General features: G+C 47.5%; 6 protein-coding genes across 6 annotated transcripts; 3 read left to right on the plus strand and 3 right to left on the minus strand.

The window, feature by feature from the left end:
- Positions 1–287: 287 nt before the first annotated feature.
- On the plus strand, positions 288–1,595 carry CkaCkLH20_02427 (mandelate racemase/muconate lactonizing enzyme domain-containing protein; the record flags this gene model as incomplete). Its single annotated transcript, XM_038885146.1, has 4 exons — positions 288–463; positions 516–625; positions 681–792; positions 848–1,595. 4 exons carry the CDS (start codon positions 288–290, stop codon positions 1,593–1,595), a joined length of 1,146 nt encoding a protein of 381 aa, XP_038749934.1.
- A 135-nt stretch (positions 1,596–1,730) lies between these two features.
- On the minus strand, positions 1,731–7,415 carry CkaCkLH20_02428 (transketolase; the record flags this gene model as incomplete). The annotated part of the gene is made up of 15 exons (XM_038885147.1): positions 1,731–1,837; positions 1,889–1,939; positions 1,992–2,424; positions 2,477–2,534; positions 2,589–2,743; positions 2,792–2,867; positions 2,921–3,074; positions 3,134–4,014; positions 4,072–4,136; positions 4,201–4,314; positions 5,055–5,882; positions 5,937–6,454; positions 6,520–7,002; positions 7,056–7,165; positions 7,222–7,415. The coding sequence occupies 15 exons, from the start codon at positions 7,413–7,415 to the stop codon at positions 1,731–1,733; spliced, it is 4,227 nt and encodes a 1,408-aa protein (XP_038749935.1).
- Positions 7,416–8,435: 1,020 nt separating this feature from the next.
- Positions 8,436–10,666, plus strand: CkaCkLH20_02429 (zn 2cys6 transcription factor; the record flags this gene model as incomplete). The annotated part of the gene is made up of 4 exons (XM_038885148.1): positions 8,436–8,585; positions 8,681–8,707; positions 8,775–10,467; positions 10,533–10,666. 4 exons carry the CDS (start codon positions 8,436–8,438, stop codon positions 10,664–10,666), a joined length of 2,004 nt encoding a protein of 667 aa, XP_038749936.1.
- Positions 10,667–10,811: 145 nt separating this feature from the next.
- Positions 10,812–11,775, minus strand: CkaCkLH20_02430 (uncharacterized protein; the record flags this gene model as incomplete). The annotated part of the gene is made up of 2 exons (XM_038885149.1): positions 10,812–11,288; positions 11,341–11,775. 2 exons carry the CDS (start codon positions 11,773–11,775, stop codon positions 10,812–10,814), a joined length of 912 nt encoding a protein of 303 aa, XP_038749937.1.
- A 797-nt stretch (positions 11,776–12,572) lies between these two features.
- CkaCkLH20_02431 (vitamin H transporter) lies at positions 12,573–14,256 on the plus strand (the record flags this gene model as incomplete). Its single annotated transcript, XM_038885150.1, has 5 exons — positions 12,573–12,709; positions 12,869–12,954; positions 13,020–13,606; positions 13,665–13,757; positions 13,816–14,256. 5 exons carry the CDS (start codon positions 12,573–12,575, stop codon positions 14,254–14,256), a joined length of 1,344 nt encoding a protein of 447 aa, XP_038749938.1.
- Positions 14,257–14,356: 100 nt separating this feature from the next.
- On the minus strand, positions 14,357–15,394 carry CkaCkLH20_02432 (amidohydrolase 2; the record flags this gene model as incomplete). Its single annotated transcript, XM_038885151.1, has 1 exon — positions 14,357–15,394. The coding sequence occupies one exon, from the start codon at positions 15,392–15,394 to the stop codon at positions 14,357–14,359; it is 1,038 nt and encodes a 345-aa protein (XP_038749939.1).
- Between the last annotated feature and the right edge of the window lie 3,532 nt (positions 15,395–18,926).

Genomic DNA, 18,926 nt, shown 5'->3' on the forward strand with positions numbered 1-18,926 from the left:
GCCATCCGATGGAGATGGCTGCGGAGTCGGACGGGAGTGAGGAGACGGCTCGGTGAGCTTCCGGACTTTGTTCCGATGGTCGCATTCTACTCCGTCGACCTCCGTCAACTCCGTCACAGCTCCGCCTCTTCCTGGTAATTGCAGTTCACGATTGCCTCAAATACTCTGTGAGCTGTCTCTTGTCAACTCATCATCCTTGAGAAGCACTTGTTCCGTATTGTTTTCTCTCCAACGACCTAGCTCGACCCCTCATTTACGTCACATCACCACCCCCACCTAAGCTCACCATGGGTAAAATCGCAAAGATGGAGTACTTCCGGGTGCCGCCTAGGTGGCTATTCGTGAAGATCACGGACGAGGCGGGTAATGTCGGATGGGGTGAGGCGTCGCTGGAAGGCCATACCCAGGCTGTCGAGGGATGTCTCGACGCCTGGTTCGAGAGATACTCCGGCATGGAGGCAGAGTGAGTTACCGTTTCGAGAGAGGCTAAGGCCCCTGATGCTGACGGCGGCTAGTGATATCGAGCACATCTGGCAGATGTCATGGAGGACAACCTTCTACCGCGGTGGTCCTGTGTTTATGAGTGCTTTGGCAGGCATCGATATTGCCTTGTGGGATCTGAAGGGTAAGCACGCGAAGGAAGCACCGACATGTGATTCCTGCCACTGACGATGTTCTAGCAAGGAAGCTCGGCCTGCCCATTTGGCAATTGCTCGGAGGAAAGGTTAGAGACAAGCTCAAGGTGTATGCCTGGATCGGCGGTGACAGGCCCAATGATGTCGGAGCTCAAGCGTCAGCGAGCCCCTTTTCCTTATGATGTCATATCAAAGACTGACACATGATGCAGCCAGGCAAGAAAGGATCAAGGCTTCAAGGCAGTTAAGATGAATGGCACCGAAGACCTCGGCTGGCTCGATTCCCCAGACGCCCTCGACGCTGCCGTCGAGCGCGTCAAGGCCGTCAAAGCCCTCGGCATGGACGCCGGCGTCGACTTCCACGGCCGCGTGCACAAGCCCATGGCCAAGCAACTCGCGAAGGCTCTCGAACCGCATCGCCCCCTGTTTATCGAAGAGCCCCTTCTTTCAGAGCACCTGGGCGGCATCAAGGAGATTAGCGGCCTCACATCTATCCCGATCGCCCTCGGAGAACGTCTCCACAGCCGCTGGGACGTGAAGCCGTTCCTAGAGGCGGGCTGCGTTGATATTCTGCAACCCGATATCTCCCATGTGGGTGGTATCTCGGAGATGCGCCGTATTGCGGCCATGGCTGAGGCTTACGACGTTGCACTGGCGCCGCATTGCCCCTTGGGACCCATTGCCCTTGCCGCCAACGTCCAGGTCGACCTTACCTCGCCGAACTTCGTGATCCAGGAGATGAGTTTGGGTATCCACTACAACAGCACGGGGCAGGACTTGACGAGTTACACCAAGAACCCCGAGGTTTGGAAGGTGACGGATGGATACATCGATATTCTCACGGGACCCGGTCTGGGTATCGAGATTGACGAGGACCAAGTTCGCGAGCTGTCCAAGGATTCTAAGGCTTGGGTCAGTCCTGGATTCATTGGACCTGGTGGTGAGATTAGAGAGTGGTAAATAGCCGTCTCGCGCACATGTATCAACAGAGACATAATTGAGTCTCCACGTAAGCCTTGCAAACGAACATTATTGTGATTACAAAGTGGACTTAATTAAGACTATTTCTGCTCGGTTGAAAATGGTCAAGCACCTTTACGGAGCCTTTTGCAGACCCTCGTGCTTCACAACCCAGCCACCATCCTTAGGAAAGCCAGGAGCATCGCCTTCGGAGCCCTGCCACCCGGCAGCCATGTATGCAACTGCCAATGTTGTTAGGGACGATCTGACCCGAAGCCGTGTGGAGAACTTACCTGCGTAGAGGAATCCGGCATTGCCAGGCATAAAGGGAGGAGGAGTACCGCCTAGACAGCAGTCAGCAACAAGCAGCAGCTGGGACACGGAACGTAGACTTACCATCACCTCCTCGAATGGCAAACCCGGCGTCATCAAATTTCCAGTAGCTGTACGCCGTCAGGTGATAGATAGCACGCTCTGGGTTGCCGATCCGGGCGGAGTTGATGGCCAAGACCGGCCTTCCCCATCCGCGGATCTTCTGGTCCGTCCAGACTTCCCACACCTTATCTGCGGTCTTCAAGGCGACAGCAGGGTCGACGGCGGGAGTATCAGGGAGAATTCCTTGCATCATGATGAGGCTTCGTGGGTCTCCGTTGAGGGCGGGGTCGTTCCACCAAGTGCTGTTCAGCCCCTCGTATACAGAATATAGCCCATCAATCTGAGGAGGAGGTGCGAGGTTTTCGGCGACGGTTGTCCATTTTTCGGGGACGGGCTGGCCGAGTCTTTTCTTCCAGGATCGTGCTGAGTCCAGTCCGTATCTCCAGTACGCGACCTGCGAGAATGTCAACCATCTTTTTCATCCATGTCTGAATACATGAGCTCACCTCGTACGCCAGGTTGACCGTCTCGAGAGGTGGTGTGTTCTCGGTCACACCGTACGAACTATCTCAGAAAGTCAGCGTTGCTTTCGAAAGGTCCGGGTTCACTGGAACTGACGGTGGTCCCAAGTCGTAGTGACCAGAGCTCTCGTTGAACCAGGCATACGAAGCCATGTAGTCTGCCGCGGCGGTGATGACCTCATCCCAACGCTTGAGGGTTCCCTCCGTGGGAGATGATTGGTATGCCAATTCAGCCAAGTACATCGTGTGAGGCTGTCAAGATCAGTAACGGTCCTATATCAGAGCTGGCATGGGTCTCACCTGTTGCCAAAGAAGCAGTCCATTGATGCCACCCGGAGAACTGACACCAGTGATGAGCTCCGTCATCTTAGGCCACCTGACGATACGTGTAAGTCCCTGTCGTTCTGAGATATGAAGCGGAAGACCAACCGAGCCCCTTCCCATCCCATTGCTTTGGCCCTTGCAAAAGAAGACGGCAGAAGAGTTTCATAAAGCTGAGGAAAGATATTGTCAAAGTACTTCTTGCGGCCCCAGGTTACCCAGTGGGCGTTGTGCCATACGACCATCTCCATGTGGAACTTGCCTGCTTGAAGTAAGTAACGAGACCGTCCAACGTTGCATCCGATGGGGGGTTTGACTGACCGTACCACCCGTTGTTCATCAACCCGCTCTCTTGCGGTGACTGACCCGAAGCGGCGCTGTTAACCCGAACGTGATACTGAGACAGGATGATACGTCTCTGCAACTCAGTGGCGTTGGGGTTCGATGACAGAGTGAGGTCTACAAAACCACCCTCGCTCCAGTATTCATGCCACCCAACGATGCTGCGCGTCTGGATCTCCGAGGGAGCCTTGGGATCTTGGCGGTCGGGCGAGAAGTGCGCGGTGAACGTGATGGAGCTTGTCGATGTGTCAGAGGCGGCTAACGTGTACCTGTGCGCGGTGACTTTGCTAGAGCCTTCCGGCTCGTCTCTGGAAAGCGCAAGGGTGGAATTCGCAGGCCATCTGAGGTTGACGTAGTAACTGGTCTCTTGTAGTTCGTGGTAGATGTGAGCGAGGTCTGGCCGCCCGCAACTCTTCACGATGCGGCTCGTGTGGTTGAGGGGAAAGTCATAGACACCAGCGAAGACCTCGTACTTGTACTTGGTCGTGTGAATCGGCGGGTATGGGAAGTCGAGTTCGACGTTCAGGTCACCCGAAGACAGAAGCTTCGACTCGATCTGGAATGTTACGGCGTCGGTCTCGAAGTCGCCTTGGGTGATGACCTTCACCGACTCGCCGTTGACCTTGAAGGTTGACGTTATGACTCCGGCCCATAGCTCCAGCTCTTGCTTCGGGTCGGTGATTTGGTCTGCTGAGAGGGTGTCACCTTTGTACTTGAGGCCGATGCGGCCCAGGTTGATGCGATTGGGATTGCCAATCAGCCACTGGGAGACTTCCGGAAGCTTGGAGTCAGGAATATCGTAAGAAACGTTTCGGCCGTGAGTCAATCTGGGTACACCGGTGTAGTCGCTGAGCTTTTCCCTAGCATTCGGTCAGTATTCAGAATGGAGGGCGGCTGTAAGACGAGGTCCTTCTCACCCGTTCGTTGGCAACGAGTCATTGTGCCACGCCCAACTTGACAAAGTGTTGAACGGCAAGAAGGTCTGGAATTTACTTAGTTTTAATGGTAGAGCAATAAGAACAGCTGCTGCATTGCTGCGATCTCACCTGCATGCCCGTGTTGTCGACATTGAAAGCGAAGTTGCCGTTTCCAACTTGCAACGGGGTCGTCTCGTTGTCAATAAGACTTGTGCGAACAACATTGAACTGGGAAACAATCCGCTGTCTTCGACCAATCAGCACATGTCAGACTCGCCTCACCAAATCCTGAGCTCACCTATCAATATTGCCCAAGGCAAGCGACGGCAGCAAAGCCGCGCAAAGTAGTGTCTTCAGATCCATCACGAGAGCACGGAAATGGCTACAGCTTCTGTCCCACAACCGCTGCTACAGCCCAAGTGCCCGGAGTGCTTCTCCTGGCCTGGTTTTGTAGCATTTACCCGGAAGAACTCCTGAGCTGAATTCCTCCACACGGAGGCCGAGCCGGGAGAAACGGGGCCGCAAGCTGCACCAGCCCCTCCCGTTTCCCAGCGCTCTGGTTTGTGACGTCGGTTGCGCACACAATTAGCCCGAGTAATTACAGAGGTATCATGCCCTTGAGAATGATTGACGCGCAGGAGCTGCGTGCTTGTGAGGGATCTGCGGCGGGGTGAGTGCGGAGGAAGACAGGGTACCCCGAGAATACGACTCCGCCCCTGAAGCTTCTTGCATTTAGGCTACACGCGGGGAAGCTTGGCTATGTTCAATGGTATGATTTTGTTTGACTGTTTCTCGGGGACTCTTCAGAAGATTGATGAGATGCCACTGCAGTTTCTTGCTAGTCATATTGGGGCTTTCCATTCTCGGTGATGCAATATACTACATAGTCCTCCTTGAGCTCTTCAATGCTCAAAGCCAACACCCAATGACCCGTTGAGATCTCTGAAGTCACCCCGCAAAATCTCAATACCATCCCTCCGTACCTCTTCGACAAGATCCTTGATCTTGGGCGCCATCCTCGTTGCCTTGAATCCGAAATAATCATACGCCGCCTTGGACGGCAAACTCTTGCCGAACCGGCGCATCGAGAAGGACGCATCGGCATATCGCTCCCAGCCATTCGCAGCGTATGCCTCGATCACAACCGTCGGCTTGCCAGCTCTCGGCTTAAGAACAGAGTGCCTGTATTCGCGAGACTGTTGTTCGAAGAGCCGGGGGCAAGGGAAGGAGACAACCCGTGCCTTGATACCCTCCTTCTCGAGGAGGCCCTTGGTCTCCATGGTGAAGCCCATTTCTGAGCCGACGCCGATCAAAGTGACATCAAAGTCCTCACTCTCTACAAAGACGTATGCGCCCTTGGCAACCCCCTCGCGAGACGAATGTTGAGGGTATTGAGTCAAGTTTTGACGCGAAAGAGAGATGATGGTAGGTGTTTCGGTAGCGTTGATGGCGGCAATGAACGCCCCAGCGACCTCTTCCGAGTCACAAGGACGGATATAAAGGGTATTAGGCATGGCACGGTAGAGTGCAGGGAGAGCGATGGGTTGATGCGTCGGCCCATCTTCGCCAGTGCCAATACTGTCATGCGTTGCGATGTGAATCTGCTGCAAGCCTTGGAGAGCGGCCATTCGGACGGCCGGCGCGGCGTATAGATAGAACATGAAGAAGGAACTGGTGATGGGCAGGAAAGTTCCCTTGTTGAAGGCGGCGAGGCCGTTCGAGATGGCGCACATGGCGTGTTCTCGGATGCCGTAGTGGATGTATCGGCCGGTATAGTTGCCGTTCAAGTTGCATGCCGTTTGGAGCTCCGGCTGCGCGTGATGATTAGTACAAGATATGTTTAGCTGGGTACTTGGGGAGCTTACAGATTGGAAGTCAACCTTCTGGTTGTATGCGACATTACACGAAGGCGTCAAGTCGGCGGTTCCAATGAGGAAGTTCTTCATCTTCTCGCCCAGAGGGTTGCCCACGAGGCCAGCCGATTTGCGGGATGATGTCGGTGCGGTGGGAAGTTGGTCCTTGCTAGGGATATACTTGGTCCAGTCGTCAGGCATCCTGCCCTCGACGCGGAGTTTGAACTCGGCAGCAAGCTCGCGGTGTTGCTCCGAATAGTTCTGGACAGTTTCGGACCACTCCTTCTCATAGGTCTTTCCCCGTTCGACGACATCTCCGAAGAAGTCGTAGACATCCTTGGGGATCGAGAAGTGTTCCTCAGGATCGAGACCAAAGGTCTTCTTGATGCTTGCGACATCATCAACACCGAGCGCGGCACCGTGTGTCTTCGCATCGCCGGCCTTGACTGAGCCGAAGCCGATGGTTGTGTGGATGTTGATGAAAGTTGGGCGATCGCTGCTTCGTGCAACAATGAGAGCATTCACAATAGCTTGAATGGAAACGTAAGCGAGATCCATCTACACATTTTCATCGCCATAGGGCACAGCAACTCACCAGCAACGTTGGAGTTTCCATCGAGAACCTCAAGAACGTTCCATCCCGTTGCTCTCATCTTGGCGTTGATATCTTCCGTATTCGCAACATCGGCCGTACCATCACAAGTGACGGAGTTGTTATCGTAGATGATGCACAAGTTGTTGAGCTTCCAATGGCCAGCCAGAGAAACCGCCTCGAGACCGACACCCTCTTGAAGACACGCGTCGCCGATCATGCACCATGTCATGTTGTTCACGACTTCTAAACCCGGCTTGTTGTATGTGGCGGCGAGGTTCTTCGTCGCCATCGCGAGGCCGACTGCGTTGGCAACACCTTGTCCGAGCGGGCCTGTTGTGACTTCGACACCTTCATTTTCAATTTCGGGGTGGCCGGGGCACAGGGAGTCGGTTTTCTCGGAATGATATGATTTGAGCTGATCAACGGTCATACTCTTGACACCAACGAGATGCATGAACAGGTATTGCCAGAGGCAAGCATGACCTTCAGTCTGATTAGTCTTTAATGCGTTTGAACATGACATAGGAATTACGTACCGTTAGAAAGGACAAAACGATCTCGGTTGAAATACTCGCAGTTGCTGGGGGAGTATTTCATCACATATTTGTACAAGGCGATGCCGATGGCGGCCATGCCCATGGCAGAGCTTGGGCACATGTCAGCTTCGAGTATGGATCTCCGCGAACAATGTCTGTATCTTACCCTGGATGGCCTCCATTGAATTGCTGACAAAGATCCGCGATGAATGCGCGGAACACCTTCAGAACTCGGTCATGCTTGTCGGAGCTCTCGAACTCGAAGTCTGTCACTGCGGGGACGCCATGGGTGTTAGTGACGTTGGGCTTGACGGGCAAGCTTTGGGTGGCTTTCTCATAGAGTTCCAATGACGGGGCCATAGTGAGGGATGTAAAAGTTCTGGTGTTGTACAATGAAAGAGTCTCTGATAAACTCTGGCTGGTATCTATGAGTCTTCTGGTAGCGTGAAGACCGTCCTTATACCCATTCGCTGTATTTGAACGAGTTTTGGTTTCTCGTCACTAGCTGCGTACGCATCGGAAGCTCTGGTCTGGGACGAACCCCGCGTTGACTGTCGTGCGGGTTGGCGTCGATGCGACATCACATCAGGGTAAATTGGCATTGATGTCCTTAGAATTGACATCGGCAGATCGATGATCTAACATCGTGAAGCTATCTTCGACGCGAGCTCCAGTTGAGTCTGCATGGAGGTATCAGCGCGACTCGACGCGAGTAAATCTTAGCAGACAGATGTGGTCTCGTCTCGGGGACACCAGTGCATGTGGATCTTTATGTTTGTACGTGAAGCGATGGCCTGAGAGAAGGACAAGCACGTATGAAATGCAATGACAGTCCGACTATGATATGATTCGAAGCAGGTCTATGTCGTGTCTCTAGCCCGTATTCTTGTCTAACAGAGTCATCAAAATAAGCCATCATGATCACAGAAGCTTCGCGGTTGAAGCACGAAATCAGCAGCTACCTATTATGAGTCCTGGGGGTGCTGTCATGTCAGCACATGTACCTTACTGAGAACAGCATGTCTTCTAGCTGATTGAGCATTTCCTCCTCAGCAATATCGCCACGCACAATATATACACCTTGAAATCCGTCACAAACATTCTCTCCTTCAAAAGAGCTTTTCACTTCAGCGCAATTCATGTTTCCATTCCTACATAATCCGGTATGATCTTTGCGGACAGTTTGCGGGGGGATATGCACGATACCGGGCCCTGGCGGGGTTTCATAGCGGTCTAAAGACCCCACTAAAGAGCACATAAAGAACGGCTTTGCCTCGAGACGAAGGCTTATTCGTTTGCCCATCTCATCCACCTTCCTCGGCGTCATCAGCGAGGACCCGATGAGGCATCCATGAGCCCTTGGTTCGTGCCACAAGTTTGATGTTCCTCGAAGCGAGATCGATCAATGGATACTGCGACTGGCAACAGGCGGAGGTCGACGGCTTCCTCAGTCGCGACCCCGGTGCGAGATGGACGCCCGCGACGAGTCCGACCATCCCGCGCTCGCGGTCTGCGAACATCCACTGGCTGGTGAGTGTTTCTGGCTAGATTCTTTACCGAGAATCGTACGATTCACAAAGTGGAACTACGATGTGCTTCGCTGGCTAACATCATGCCGAACGCAGCTTAACATGCCGGAGAAGGCGAATCAAGTGCGATGAAGGCAAGCCGCGCTGTGCCCAATGTTGCAAGTCAGACCGTGACTGTCAGTATGCACAGTCTCAGGATGGTGAGCCGGAGTCACAGAATCACCGTCGCTCCGCCTCCACCGTCTCAGTTCCGGGCCAAGATGTTCAACGTGAGGAAACCTCGGTTGACGTCTCGGAACCGGAAGGGCTAGGCGCTGATGTTGTCACTGCATCCTCTCCAGTAGCTGAGAATACGTCGATAACTGCTTTACCGACAGATTTCGCCGCATCATTCGTGTCACCCTTCAACCCGACTGGCCAGTCAAGACCTCTCGGCGTTGAAGATGGTCTTCAACCCAACGTTACCGACACAGATCCTGGTTTCTCGCCCCTAGCATTGAGTCAAACGTCTTTGCTCAACATATCACCTTTCGAGTGGTATGATCTGCTCGCCCAGGATGCTATCAACAATCTTCAGAGGCTGAATAGCCTGCCCAATGGAGAAGTCCGTTGGGTCTTTGATGAGAGCACCCTGTCCCGCAGACAAACTCCTCTGCCCGAGTCACCGAAAGAGAATGAGAATAACGGTAATCGATCAACATTCGGTCAACATGATGTACCCGTCACTCCGCCATGGAATACCGCGGCGAACATTGAGTTATCTGCAAGCGAACTAGTCTACCTTCGTTATTATGTCGAGGTGGTCGGCCCCATCCTCGATCTTTTCGACCCTGACCGCCACTTTACCAACATCGTTCCACACCTTGCCGTCCGCAACATTGGGTTATTGAAATCTGTTTTGGCCGTTGCGGCCAGGCACAAGTCATTAGGATGCCATCCTCATCACCCTTGTTCTGGTCAACCCGCCTCTCTAGACACCGCTGAGGGCAATCCAGCAGACGAGGAATCAGCTCGTGTGGCGACGCAGTATTACTACGAGACACTGCAGTACTTATCCCACACGTTGCTTTACCCGTCTTACGCCAACTCTCACGAGATTCTAGCCACGTCGATCATGATCAGCACCTATGAAATGTTCGACTCAAACTCCGCCTCGAACAACGGTGACTGGGAACGTCACCTCAGGGGTTCTTTCTGGATTCAACGCTCTCAAGACAACAACGCAGAGTCTTCCGATAGCTTTAGGAGAGCAGTATGGTGGCAGTGGATTCGACAAGACATATGGGCGGCGTTTAGATCCGGCCGTCGAACTCTGACGATATTTCAACCCCAAAAGACTCTGCAGGACCTCTCACCAGACGACCTCGCGAGTAGAATTCTGTTCCTCGCGGCAAAATGCGTGGCATACGCCGCTCACGACGCAACCTCATCAATCCACGATCTTCAGCAGCGAATGGACCTTGGAACCCGTCTTCTACGGTCGCTAGAAGAGTGGCGAGAAGCACAACCCTCTTCATTCTTTCCCATATCAGGGGCGGGAGATGTAGAGGTCGGCTCCGGAGGGAGTCAACCTAGTTTATCGTCACCAAACTCACATCAGCACGGCCAATCTTCGACCGAGGCGGTGACTGGAGACCCTCCGTCGATAAAAGTGTTCGAACCCATCTGGGTCCATCCACCACGGAACGCTGGTGCCTTGCAGATGTACCACTTTGCTCGGTCTATGGTTCTCCTAGCCCAACCATCAACGGGTGGTCTTAATGTCTACAGGCGAAGACAGCGACTTCTCAATGAGAGCCTTCGCAATGTGTGCGGCATAGCGGAGGCCTGCCAACAGAGTGATTGTGCTATGGCTTTCTTGAATGTGCAGGTTATCTTTGCAGGTCAGTCGTTGATGAATGTCATTGGATGGTGATTTTGCAATACTGACTGTGACTGGGCCTTCTAGTCGGCCAATGTGCCCAGAACGAAGAGAAGCAGGCGGCACTTCTGAGGCTACTGAAACAATCAGTAGCTGCCAGCAACTTCCCATCAAAAGGGCTGACCGAGGAATTGGGAAGGATATGGAAGGAGGGTTTCTGACTAAATCGTGTGGCAGTGGGTCACGATGCATCATGCACGCCGACTATTGAGTCCTAGAACGGTCGGGACAAATCTCAGTTGTTTAATGAGACTTGGAGTTCTCTTCTATCATCTATCGGGAGCACTCGGTCTCGACTTTCTTTGACTACCAAGCCCCAACAATTCCAGCAACAGGAATATCTATGCCCGTGGTGTATGAAGCGCCATCAGACAACAGATACACGTAGGCACCACCGAGCTCCTTTGGGTCGGCCAACCGAGGCATGCCTCCATAGTACTGCATCTTCAAGTTCCAATCAGGTGCTTGGTCCACGAAATAGGTCATGGCCGTCTTGACGAACCCGGGCGAGATGGAGTTGACACGGATGCCGTGCTTGGCCCATTCCATCGCCAGGGTATGTGTCATGTTTCTCACCGCACCCTTCGTTGCGCCGTATGGTGCAGACGGGGCCGCACGGTTGGGGCGGTACGAGGTCATGGACGCCGTGAAGACGATGGACCCCTTGATGCCGAGCTCGATGAAGCGCTTGGCTACCGTCGTCGCGCAGAAGTAGGCGCCGAAGACGTTCAGGTTGAACAGCTGCTCTAGTTGAGCACGGTCAAAGTTGAGAGCGGGTTGGTGCTTTAGGAATGGTCAGTACTAGGTGTAGGACGTGTTAGCTTGGATAGAATACCTTCGTCATTCCAGCATTAGCGACCAGACCGTGAATTGCCCCCTCATTTGCAACGATAGCATCGATGGCTGACGTGATGCTCTCCTCGGAAGTGACGTCGCAGTGTATGTAGCGAATTCTCTTGGGGTTGGCCTTCTGGATTGCTTGAAACTCTTCATCTGGCTCGAAGAGATCGAGAGAGTACACTACCGCAGCATCATTTGCCAGGCAAACCTCCGCGATTCCGAGGCCGATACCCCTGTTGGCGCCAGTGATTGCCACAACCTTGTTCTTCAACGAGATCTTCCAGTCGTGGTCTGGGCCTGGCTGGGTGTTGAGAAACTCAGAGTCGTTGGATAAGGCAGGGGCTGGCACTGGTTGTGTTGTTGAGGCAGTTCCATCTCCATTCTCCGGTTGGATAGAGAGGGCTTCTGATGTTGCGCTTGGTGACATCATTGGCTAGGAAAGAAGGAGTCTGGCGTAATGGCTTTTTAGTTGTACGTATGAATCAATGATGAAGGACTGGTCTGTAATGCAAAGACGTTCAGAAGTTGACGTTTCTGCGAGATCGTTCCGCGGTGATATATCCTCCGGTGTACCCGGCGCCCGCTCCGATCCTATATTAGGTCGCGCCTGCGTCGGCGAGGAATTGTACATCGCTACGGGGATATCGCTCTTTCGTTGAGAACGTGATTACTTTCTGCATCATGCAAACGAACCCAGGTAGGGACATTAGGTAAAGTGTTTCGCTTTTTGTCGCTCATCTAGTAGTTCCTTGATTCGCGTCGAGGTCTCCATCCGTCTTCGCATCGAGGCACAAGCTGGTGGTGTTTCTCGGTAGAGTATTTGATTGGCCACAGAGCATATACCTCCCTTGACATGGTCGGTCTAGGATCACCCCAACATCCTCAAAATCCGGGGAGCCAGATTCTGGGGATGATGTTCTAGTCCCGTCCGGGGTTCGCGGGGACGAACGGTTCTCATGGTGGATGCGGCCTCCGGGAGGTTGACCCAAGGCAAAGGATCTCGGGTATGGAATAGGTTTACCCTGTGGTATGGTCGAATGATACGCCCGGTAGGACTTGAAGGGCCAAGCTTATAAGTAAAATGAATTCCTTTCCTGCACCCTGACTATTCCAATCTTCCTTGAGGGAGTTGCCGCCATTTTCTGCAATATTTGCAAGTTTCTCCCTGTTCGACGTTTGGTACCGAAAAGAAACATGCTTCCACGTCGTCATTCCTCGTCTACGAGCATGGAGGCCAGCGACCAAAAAGAACAAGGCAACATGCCGGAGCATGTTGAATCCCCGACTCAGGCGATCACTTGGACAGAGGAGGAAGAGAAGGCTCTCGTCAAAAAGATTGATCTCTTCCTGATGCCAACTATCTGGTATGAAACACCAAACGAGAAAGATACACACTATTGATGATTTCCATTGCTTACTTCCCGCTAGGTTCATGTATCTTCTGTCATATATGGACAGAACCAAGCTAGTAAACCTCGTTACCTACGGCACTGAATTCAATTCTAATCGTACCCTCTTTTCAGCATCGGCAATGCGAAGATTGCTGGAATGGCAGACGACATCGGCCTGTCATCGGCTCAATACAGTGTCGTGTTAGTTGTATTTTTCAGTAAGTCAAACTCTCAACCGTCAATCAGCAGTCAATACCCAAAGCAAGCCTCTGACCATATCCAGTCGGCTATGTTATCTTCGAGCCGCCGTCGAACATGATTCTTGTCCGAACCCGACCCTCCCTATACCTCCCCGCCATCATGGCCATTTGGGGCGTTCTCACATGCATTATGGCTGTCGTAAAGCACTACCACCACCTCATCGTACTTCGGGTGTTTGTTGGAATCGCAGAATCTGGTTTCGCCCCGGGCATACTCCTAATCATCTCGTCTTGGTACCGGCGCACGGAACAGTCGAAGCGTTTCGCGGTCTTCATGTCAGCAGCAATTCTGTCTGGAGCATTCGGGGGACTGCTCGCAGGCGCCATCACCAGCGGCCTGGAGGGGGCACATGGTATACGTGGATGGCGATGGCTCTTCATCGTCGAAGGCGTTGCGACGGTCGGGTGGGCTGGCATTTGCACGTTCATCCTGCTCGATTTCCCTGCCACTTCAAAGAGACTGACTGCCAGAGAGCGAGCGATTGCTGTTGCGAGGCTGCAACAAGATAATGTTACCGTCCGCGAAACAGATGAAAAGTTAGGCAAGAGCCAATCCTTCATGCTGGCGCTGAGAGATTGGAGGACTTGGGGGTTCATCTTCGGATACATGGTAATTTTTCCAACCACTGATATCCCTCTTTATCGTAGCGAGACTAACATGATCCTAGGTCATCGTTGGGTCATCCACACTATCCTACTTCTACCCGACTCTAGTCAACGGACTGGGGTTTACATCAACTGTCCAAGCACAGTATATGACTGTAGGTTCTCTTTCTCTCTGACGTTACTGTCTGTAAATCTTGACCATGTAATCAATAGGTTCCTATCTACGCCTTCGCGTTCGTCTGCACCGCCATCAGCGGCTACTTCGGAGACAAAATACCTGATCATCGTGGACTGGTCATCGCCGGATGGCTTGCATTTAGCATGATCACATCCATCATAGTCTGCGTTGTGTACAACTTTACGGCTCGCTACGTGCTCCTTGTACTCATGGCTGCTGGTCTTTGGGCATCCAATGCTATGTCGCTGTCTTTCGCTAGCTCAACATTCGGAAGCATGGATGCAGAGGTCCGCGCCATTGCACTGGCGTTGATGAATGCTTTAGGAAACCTAGCGCAGATCTATGGGGCTTACCTTTTCCCGACTGACGATGCCCCCAAATATCTCATGGGTTTCGGCGTCATCTCAGGCATGTTAGGATTTGGAACAACGGTTTACGTGGTGATGCATGTACTGGTCAAGCGATGGAAACCTTGAAAGCTTCAATGAAGAAAAGAAGTCATTTTCTCATGCGAATTCGTCATGATAGTGGTTTGTCTGATGTATAACAAGACACGTGAACTCCAGGCAGTCCACTTCACAGTCCCAAAAGTCGCTCAGCATTCAGGTGAGCGATCTTTTCCTTATCCGAGACGCTGATGGGCAACTCATCCAAGAACTGGCGACTGGCTTTGATATTGCCGTATGGATAGTCGCTCGTGAAGAGGATGCGATCAGTCCCAATGACATTTGCCATACCGAGGTAAGCGTTGTATGCCAAACTCCAGCTAGGGTCGATCTTCCCGGGTTCCTGCGCGAAGTACTCGCCTGCAAGAATTCCACCGTAGAAGTTCTCCCTGAGATACTCTTTCATGGTCTTCTTCAGGCCAGCGCTGGCTTCCAAGGAAAACGAATAGTCGACCCTCCACGCCATCCACGCTAGCGCCTCGAAATTGTGACCCACGATGATCTGCAGGTTGGGGTACCGGTCGAAGACACCGCTCAAGATCAATCTGATACAGTGAACACCTGTGTCTATGTGCCATCCGAGGCCCGCAAGGGAAAGGGCGTTGGACACAGGCGGCGCGAATCCGCTGTAGTAGGCATCGACCACACCTTTCGGAGGCGCCTGTGGGTGCAGGTAGATCGGGACGCCTAGTCGTTCGGCGGTTTCTAAGACAGGCCAGAAGAACTTATCGTCGAGGTATCGTTCGTTGACGTGACCGTTGATTAGAGCGCCGACGAACTTCAACTCATCCACTGCGCGTTCGAGCTCCTTGGCAGCTGCCGTAGGGTCCGACATTGGAAGCGTAGCGAATCCACGGAAGCGATCTGGGTACTGCGCGGTGGCAGCCGCCACAGAGTCGTTGGCCTCTCTGGCTAGATTCACTGCGATGGAAGGATCTAGGCCTTCGACACTCGGAACAGTGTGAGAGAGGATCTGGATGTCGATGCCAGCCGCATCCATATCAGCGATCCGGCCTTTGCCAAGGTCTCTGATCCCCGGGGGAAAGTCGTCTCCTTGGCCGCCAGTGGCCTTATGAACATGATTGTACACCGCTTCTATGGGGTGTCCGCGATTTGCTTCGTGGATTGCCGGGTGCTTGTAGTGCTCTTCAAAGGCAATGATTCTCATGATTCTTGATTCTGTCGAAGGCTAGCTTCCTTCAATAGAGATGTCAGGTGGGGACGAGTAAAAGAGCTCAAAATCACAAAGATATTTCAATGCTGGGAATGTTCGTTCATGTACTTATAGATCCGTTCGGATATCGAGTTTTCCGCCACTTTAGCCATGCTCATGAACTGTTCGGAGTAGCCCGGCCATAGGACGGACTAGCATGACCTCATGGGACCATTTGTATGTCAAGTTTTCCGCCGACTTGGTCATGCTCCTAGACTGTTCGGAGTAGTCCGGCCGCAGGAACCGTATGACTTCATGGGAAAGTTTCGGCCCCACCACGGACACGGAGTTCCACCCGGCATTCCGGGTTTCAGTTGGGGCTTGGACTGCTGCCCCGAGAACTCATTCCGATCAGTCGGAAAGATGCATTCGGAAATGACTATTCGGAAGCAAGGGTTGAAATGTTTGTTAACCGTTGGATCGCCGCTGTTCCGTCATCCAATGGTCAAAATTGCTATTTTCCAGTGTCTGATTCCAACATCGGCCGAAACGCTCACGTATTTTGCATCTAATTGGCATCACATTCGCCAGTTTTCACTATTAGCCAAGCATGAATTGTGTGACCTAGCTGCATAGCCGCTCCCGGACATTGTTCTCCCGACATTGGACTGCCCCTTTGTAATAACATTTGGATGCCGAGGACCGATTCCTACCTTATCAAATCAACTGCATGTACCCAAACTTAGCTCGGTATCATTACACAAGGTCTAAAAACGTGGTCTTGTCAGTCGCTAGACTCTCTTAGCTCTTATTGAAATTATATATTACCTTTCCTATATTAGCGCTATTATTTAATAATAAGGATTAATTTAAGCCTAATTATACCTAGTATATCTAAAACTACTAACTTTATATCTAATATATCTAGATCCTAACTAGTACCTCTATATATTATCCCACTATTACTAGGGTATTAAATAGACTAAGCTTAGAGTTATTATATAGCTTACTATATTATAATATATAGAGTATTATTAATAACTTATTCTTTATTCTAAATACTATTTAAGCTATAAGTTAGTCTAAATACCTTTATAATATTATATAAATAATATAATATTTCTAAATTATTTATTTATTTAATAGAATAATATCTATTATAATATTCTTAATATAATATATCTTAAAAGTCTTTTTAATATACTTTAAGTAAAAGAGGTAGTTATTTTTAATATTATTAAGGGGTTAAAAATAATAATTAAAGTTTATAATTATATTAATAAGGATATTAATATGAATTAGTATAAAGCTAGAGATATAAAAAGAAGATATTTTAAGTTAATAGAAAAGGGGATAAAAGGATAAAGGTTATAATATAATCTTAATAGAAGGGATAGTCTCTTATAGATTAATATCCCTTATAAAGGTTTTACCCCCTTTAACCTTAAGAGTAAGACTATTTATATACTATTATATATACTATAGAGCTTATTAGGATAGAGTTTTATTCTTTTAGAATATTAAATATTAAATATATACTTATTAAGTTATTTTAAGATAATAGATAATATTACTTATATATCTATATATTATCTTAAGGAATAGGGCTATATTATACTACTTAAACCTATATTACTTACTAAAGATTTTTAATTAAAGAGGTTAAAAATTAACTTTAAATAATATTAGATTTTTAAAATAAAGTATTAAGTTATTTTTAGCTATAATATAATAATAATTCTAATTCTTCTTTATTAAGCTACTTATAATATAAATAATAATAATTCTAATTCTTCTTTAATAAGCTACTTATAATATAAATAATATTAATCTTATTAATATAGAGTAAGGATATTACTTTTACTCTAATTGCCTTAGGGATTTCCTAATAAATCCTAAAGATAATAAGCTTATAAATTAAGATCTCCTACTTAATAGAGTAGTTTCCTAAGAGGACTAAAGGATAAAATAAATTTTAAATTATAATTATATAATAATAATAAACTAAATTATTTAATTAAAGTTAATTTAGTTAGAGTTAAATTTTCTATAATAACTTATTATAACTTTAGCTTATTAGCTTTATTATTAAAGTTATTTCTTAAATAATAATATTAATATTAAAGTTAAGAATATTAATAAATTTATATTAAAGATTAACTATTAAAAGTATATTAAATAGTTATAAAATTTAAAATAAGCTTTTAAGAGAGTATTTAAATAGTTTTAAAAAGATTTAAAGAAGATAGTAGTTACTCTAAACTATATAAATTCTAATTACTATAGCTATTAAAACCTTTATAAAGATAATTTATTAATAGATTATTAAGTTAATACTAAAAACTACTAGTTCTTTATAAAATAAATAAAGACTTTTATAAAAGATATTTAGTATTAAAAATCTAATATTATATATTAAATTATTACTATATAATAATAGAGTAATTAAGACCTAAAAGACTTCTATATATATTTTTAATTCTTAAAAAAGGAATTTATATTAAGGCTAAATAAGGAGAGTACCCTTAAGTTTTATATAAAATTAATTAATAACTTAAGGAAGTATATATAGATTAATATTATTAACTTTTTTAAGACTTAAGAGGAAATAATAATAATAATAATATAATATTAAGGAGTTATTTAGCTAAATATTAAGTATAAATATAAATCCTTATTAAAAGATCTATAAAAATAAAGTATTACTATTTATTATAATTATAAAAGCCCCTTAAAAGTCTCTCTATTTTAAAGAGAAAATAAAAAAGAATATTAAAGTAAGTAAAAATAGAGTAAATTATACTATTAGGGAACTCTATATTTACTTTACTTATAGTAATTCTAATTATTTATTAAATTAATACCCTTTTATTATAAAAAAAGTAAATAAAAATAAAGAGAAGTTAACTTTTATTTAATTAGTTCTTATTTCTATATTATAGAAGTTAAGAAAACTAATTAAAAAGAAATAAAACCCCTATTTTCTCTCTCTAACCTAAAGATAGAAACTATATCTTATTTCTATATAGATATATAGATTAAAACCTAATAATTACTTATTATAATATATATTAATTTTAATATAGAGGCTAAATATAATATTATATCTATTTAAATTATAAAGAAGTTTTATTTTAATACTATAAGGTTTATATTTTTATTATTATTTTTAATCTCTTATTTTATTATATTAACCTATAGGGTATATATTATTCCCCTTATTCTTATTAATTTCTAAAGAGCTTATTAAAAATTTATAAAGCTTTATATAGCTATTCATTATAACTTATATTAAAATAAAAGCTTAATACTCTTATTTATAATGATATTAGAGGATTATAATATTTATTTTAAAAAGAGAAATAAGAAATAGTAATTTAAAATAAACTAAAAGGCTTAAAAGATTTATTAGCCCTATTACTTTATTAAATAGGCTTTTAAAGAGATAGCTTAAATCTTTATTATTATTTAGCTTTTTAAACCCTTATTATTTCTAAAAAAAAAAAAAAAAAAAAGGAATTTAACTTATATTTAGGAGTTTAAGTTA

The sequence above is a fragment of the Colletotrichum karsti genome (genome assembly GCF_011947395.1).
Source record: "Colletotrichum karsti strain CkLH20 chromosome Unknown Scaffold5, whole genome shotgun sequence".
Taxonomy (NCBI): Eukaryota; Fungi; Ascomycota; class Sordariomycetes; order Glomerellales; family Glomerellaceae; genus Colletotrichum; species Colletotrichum karsti.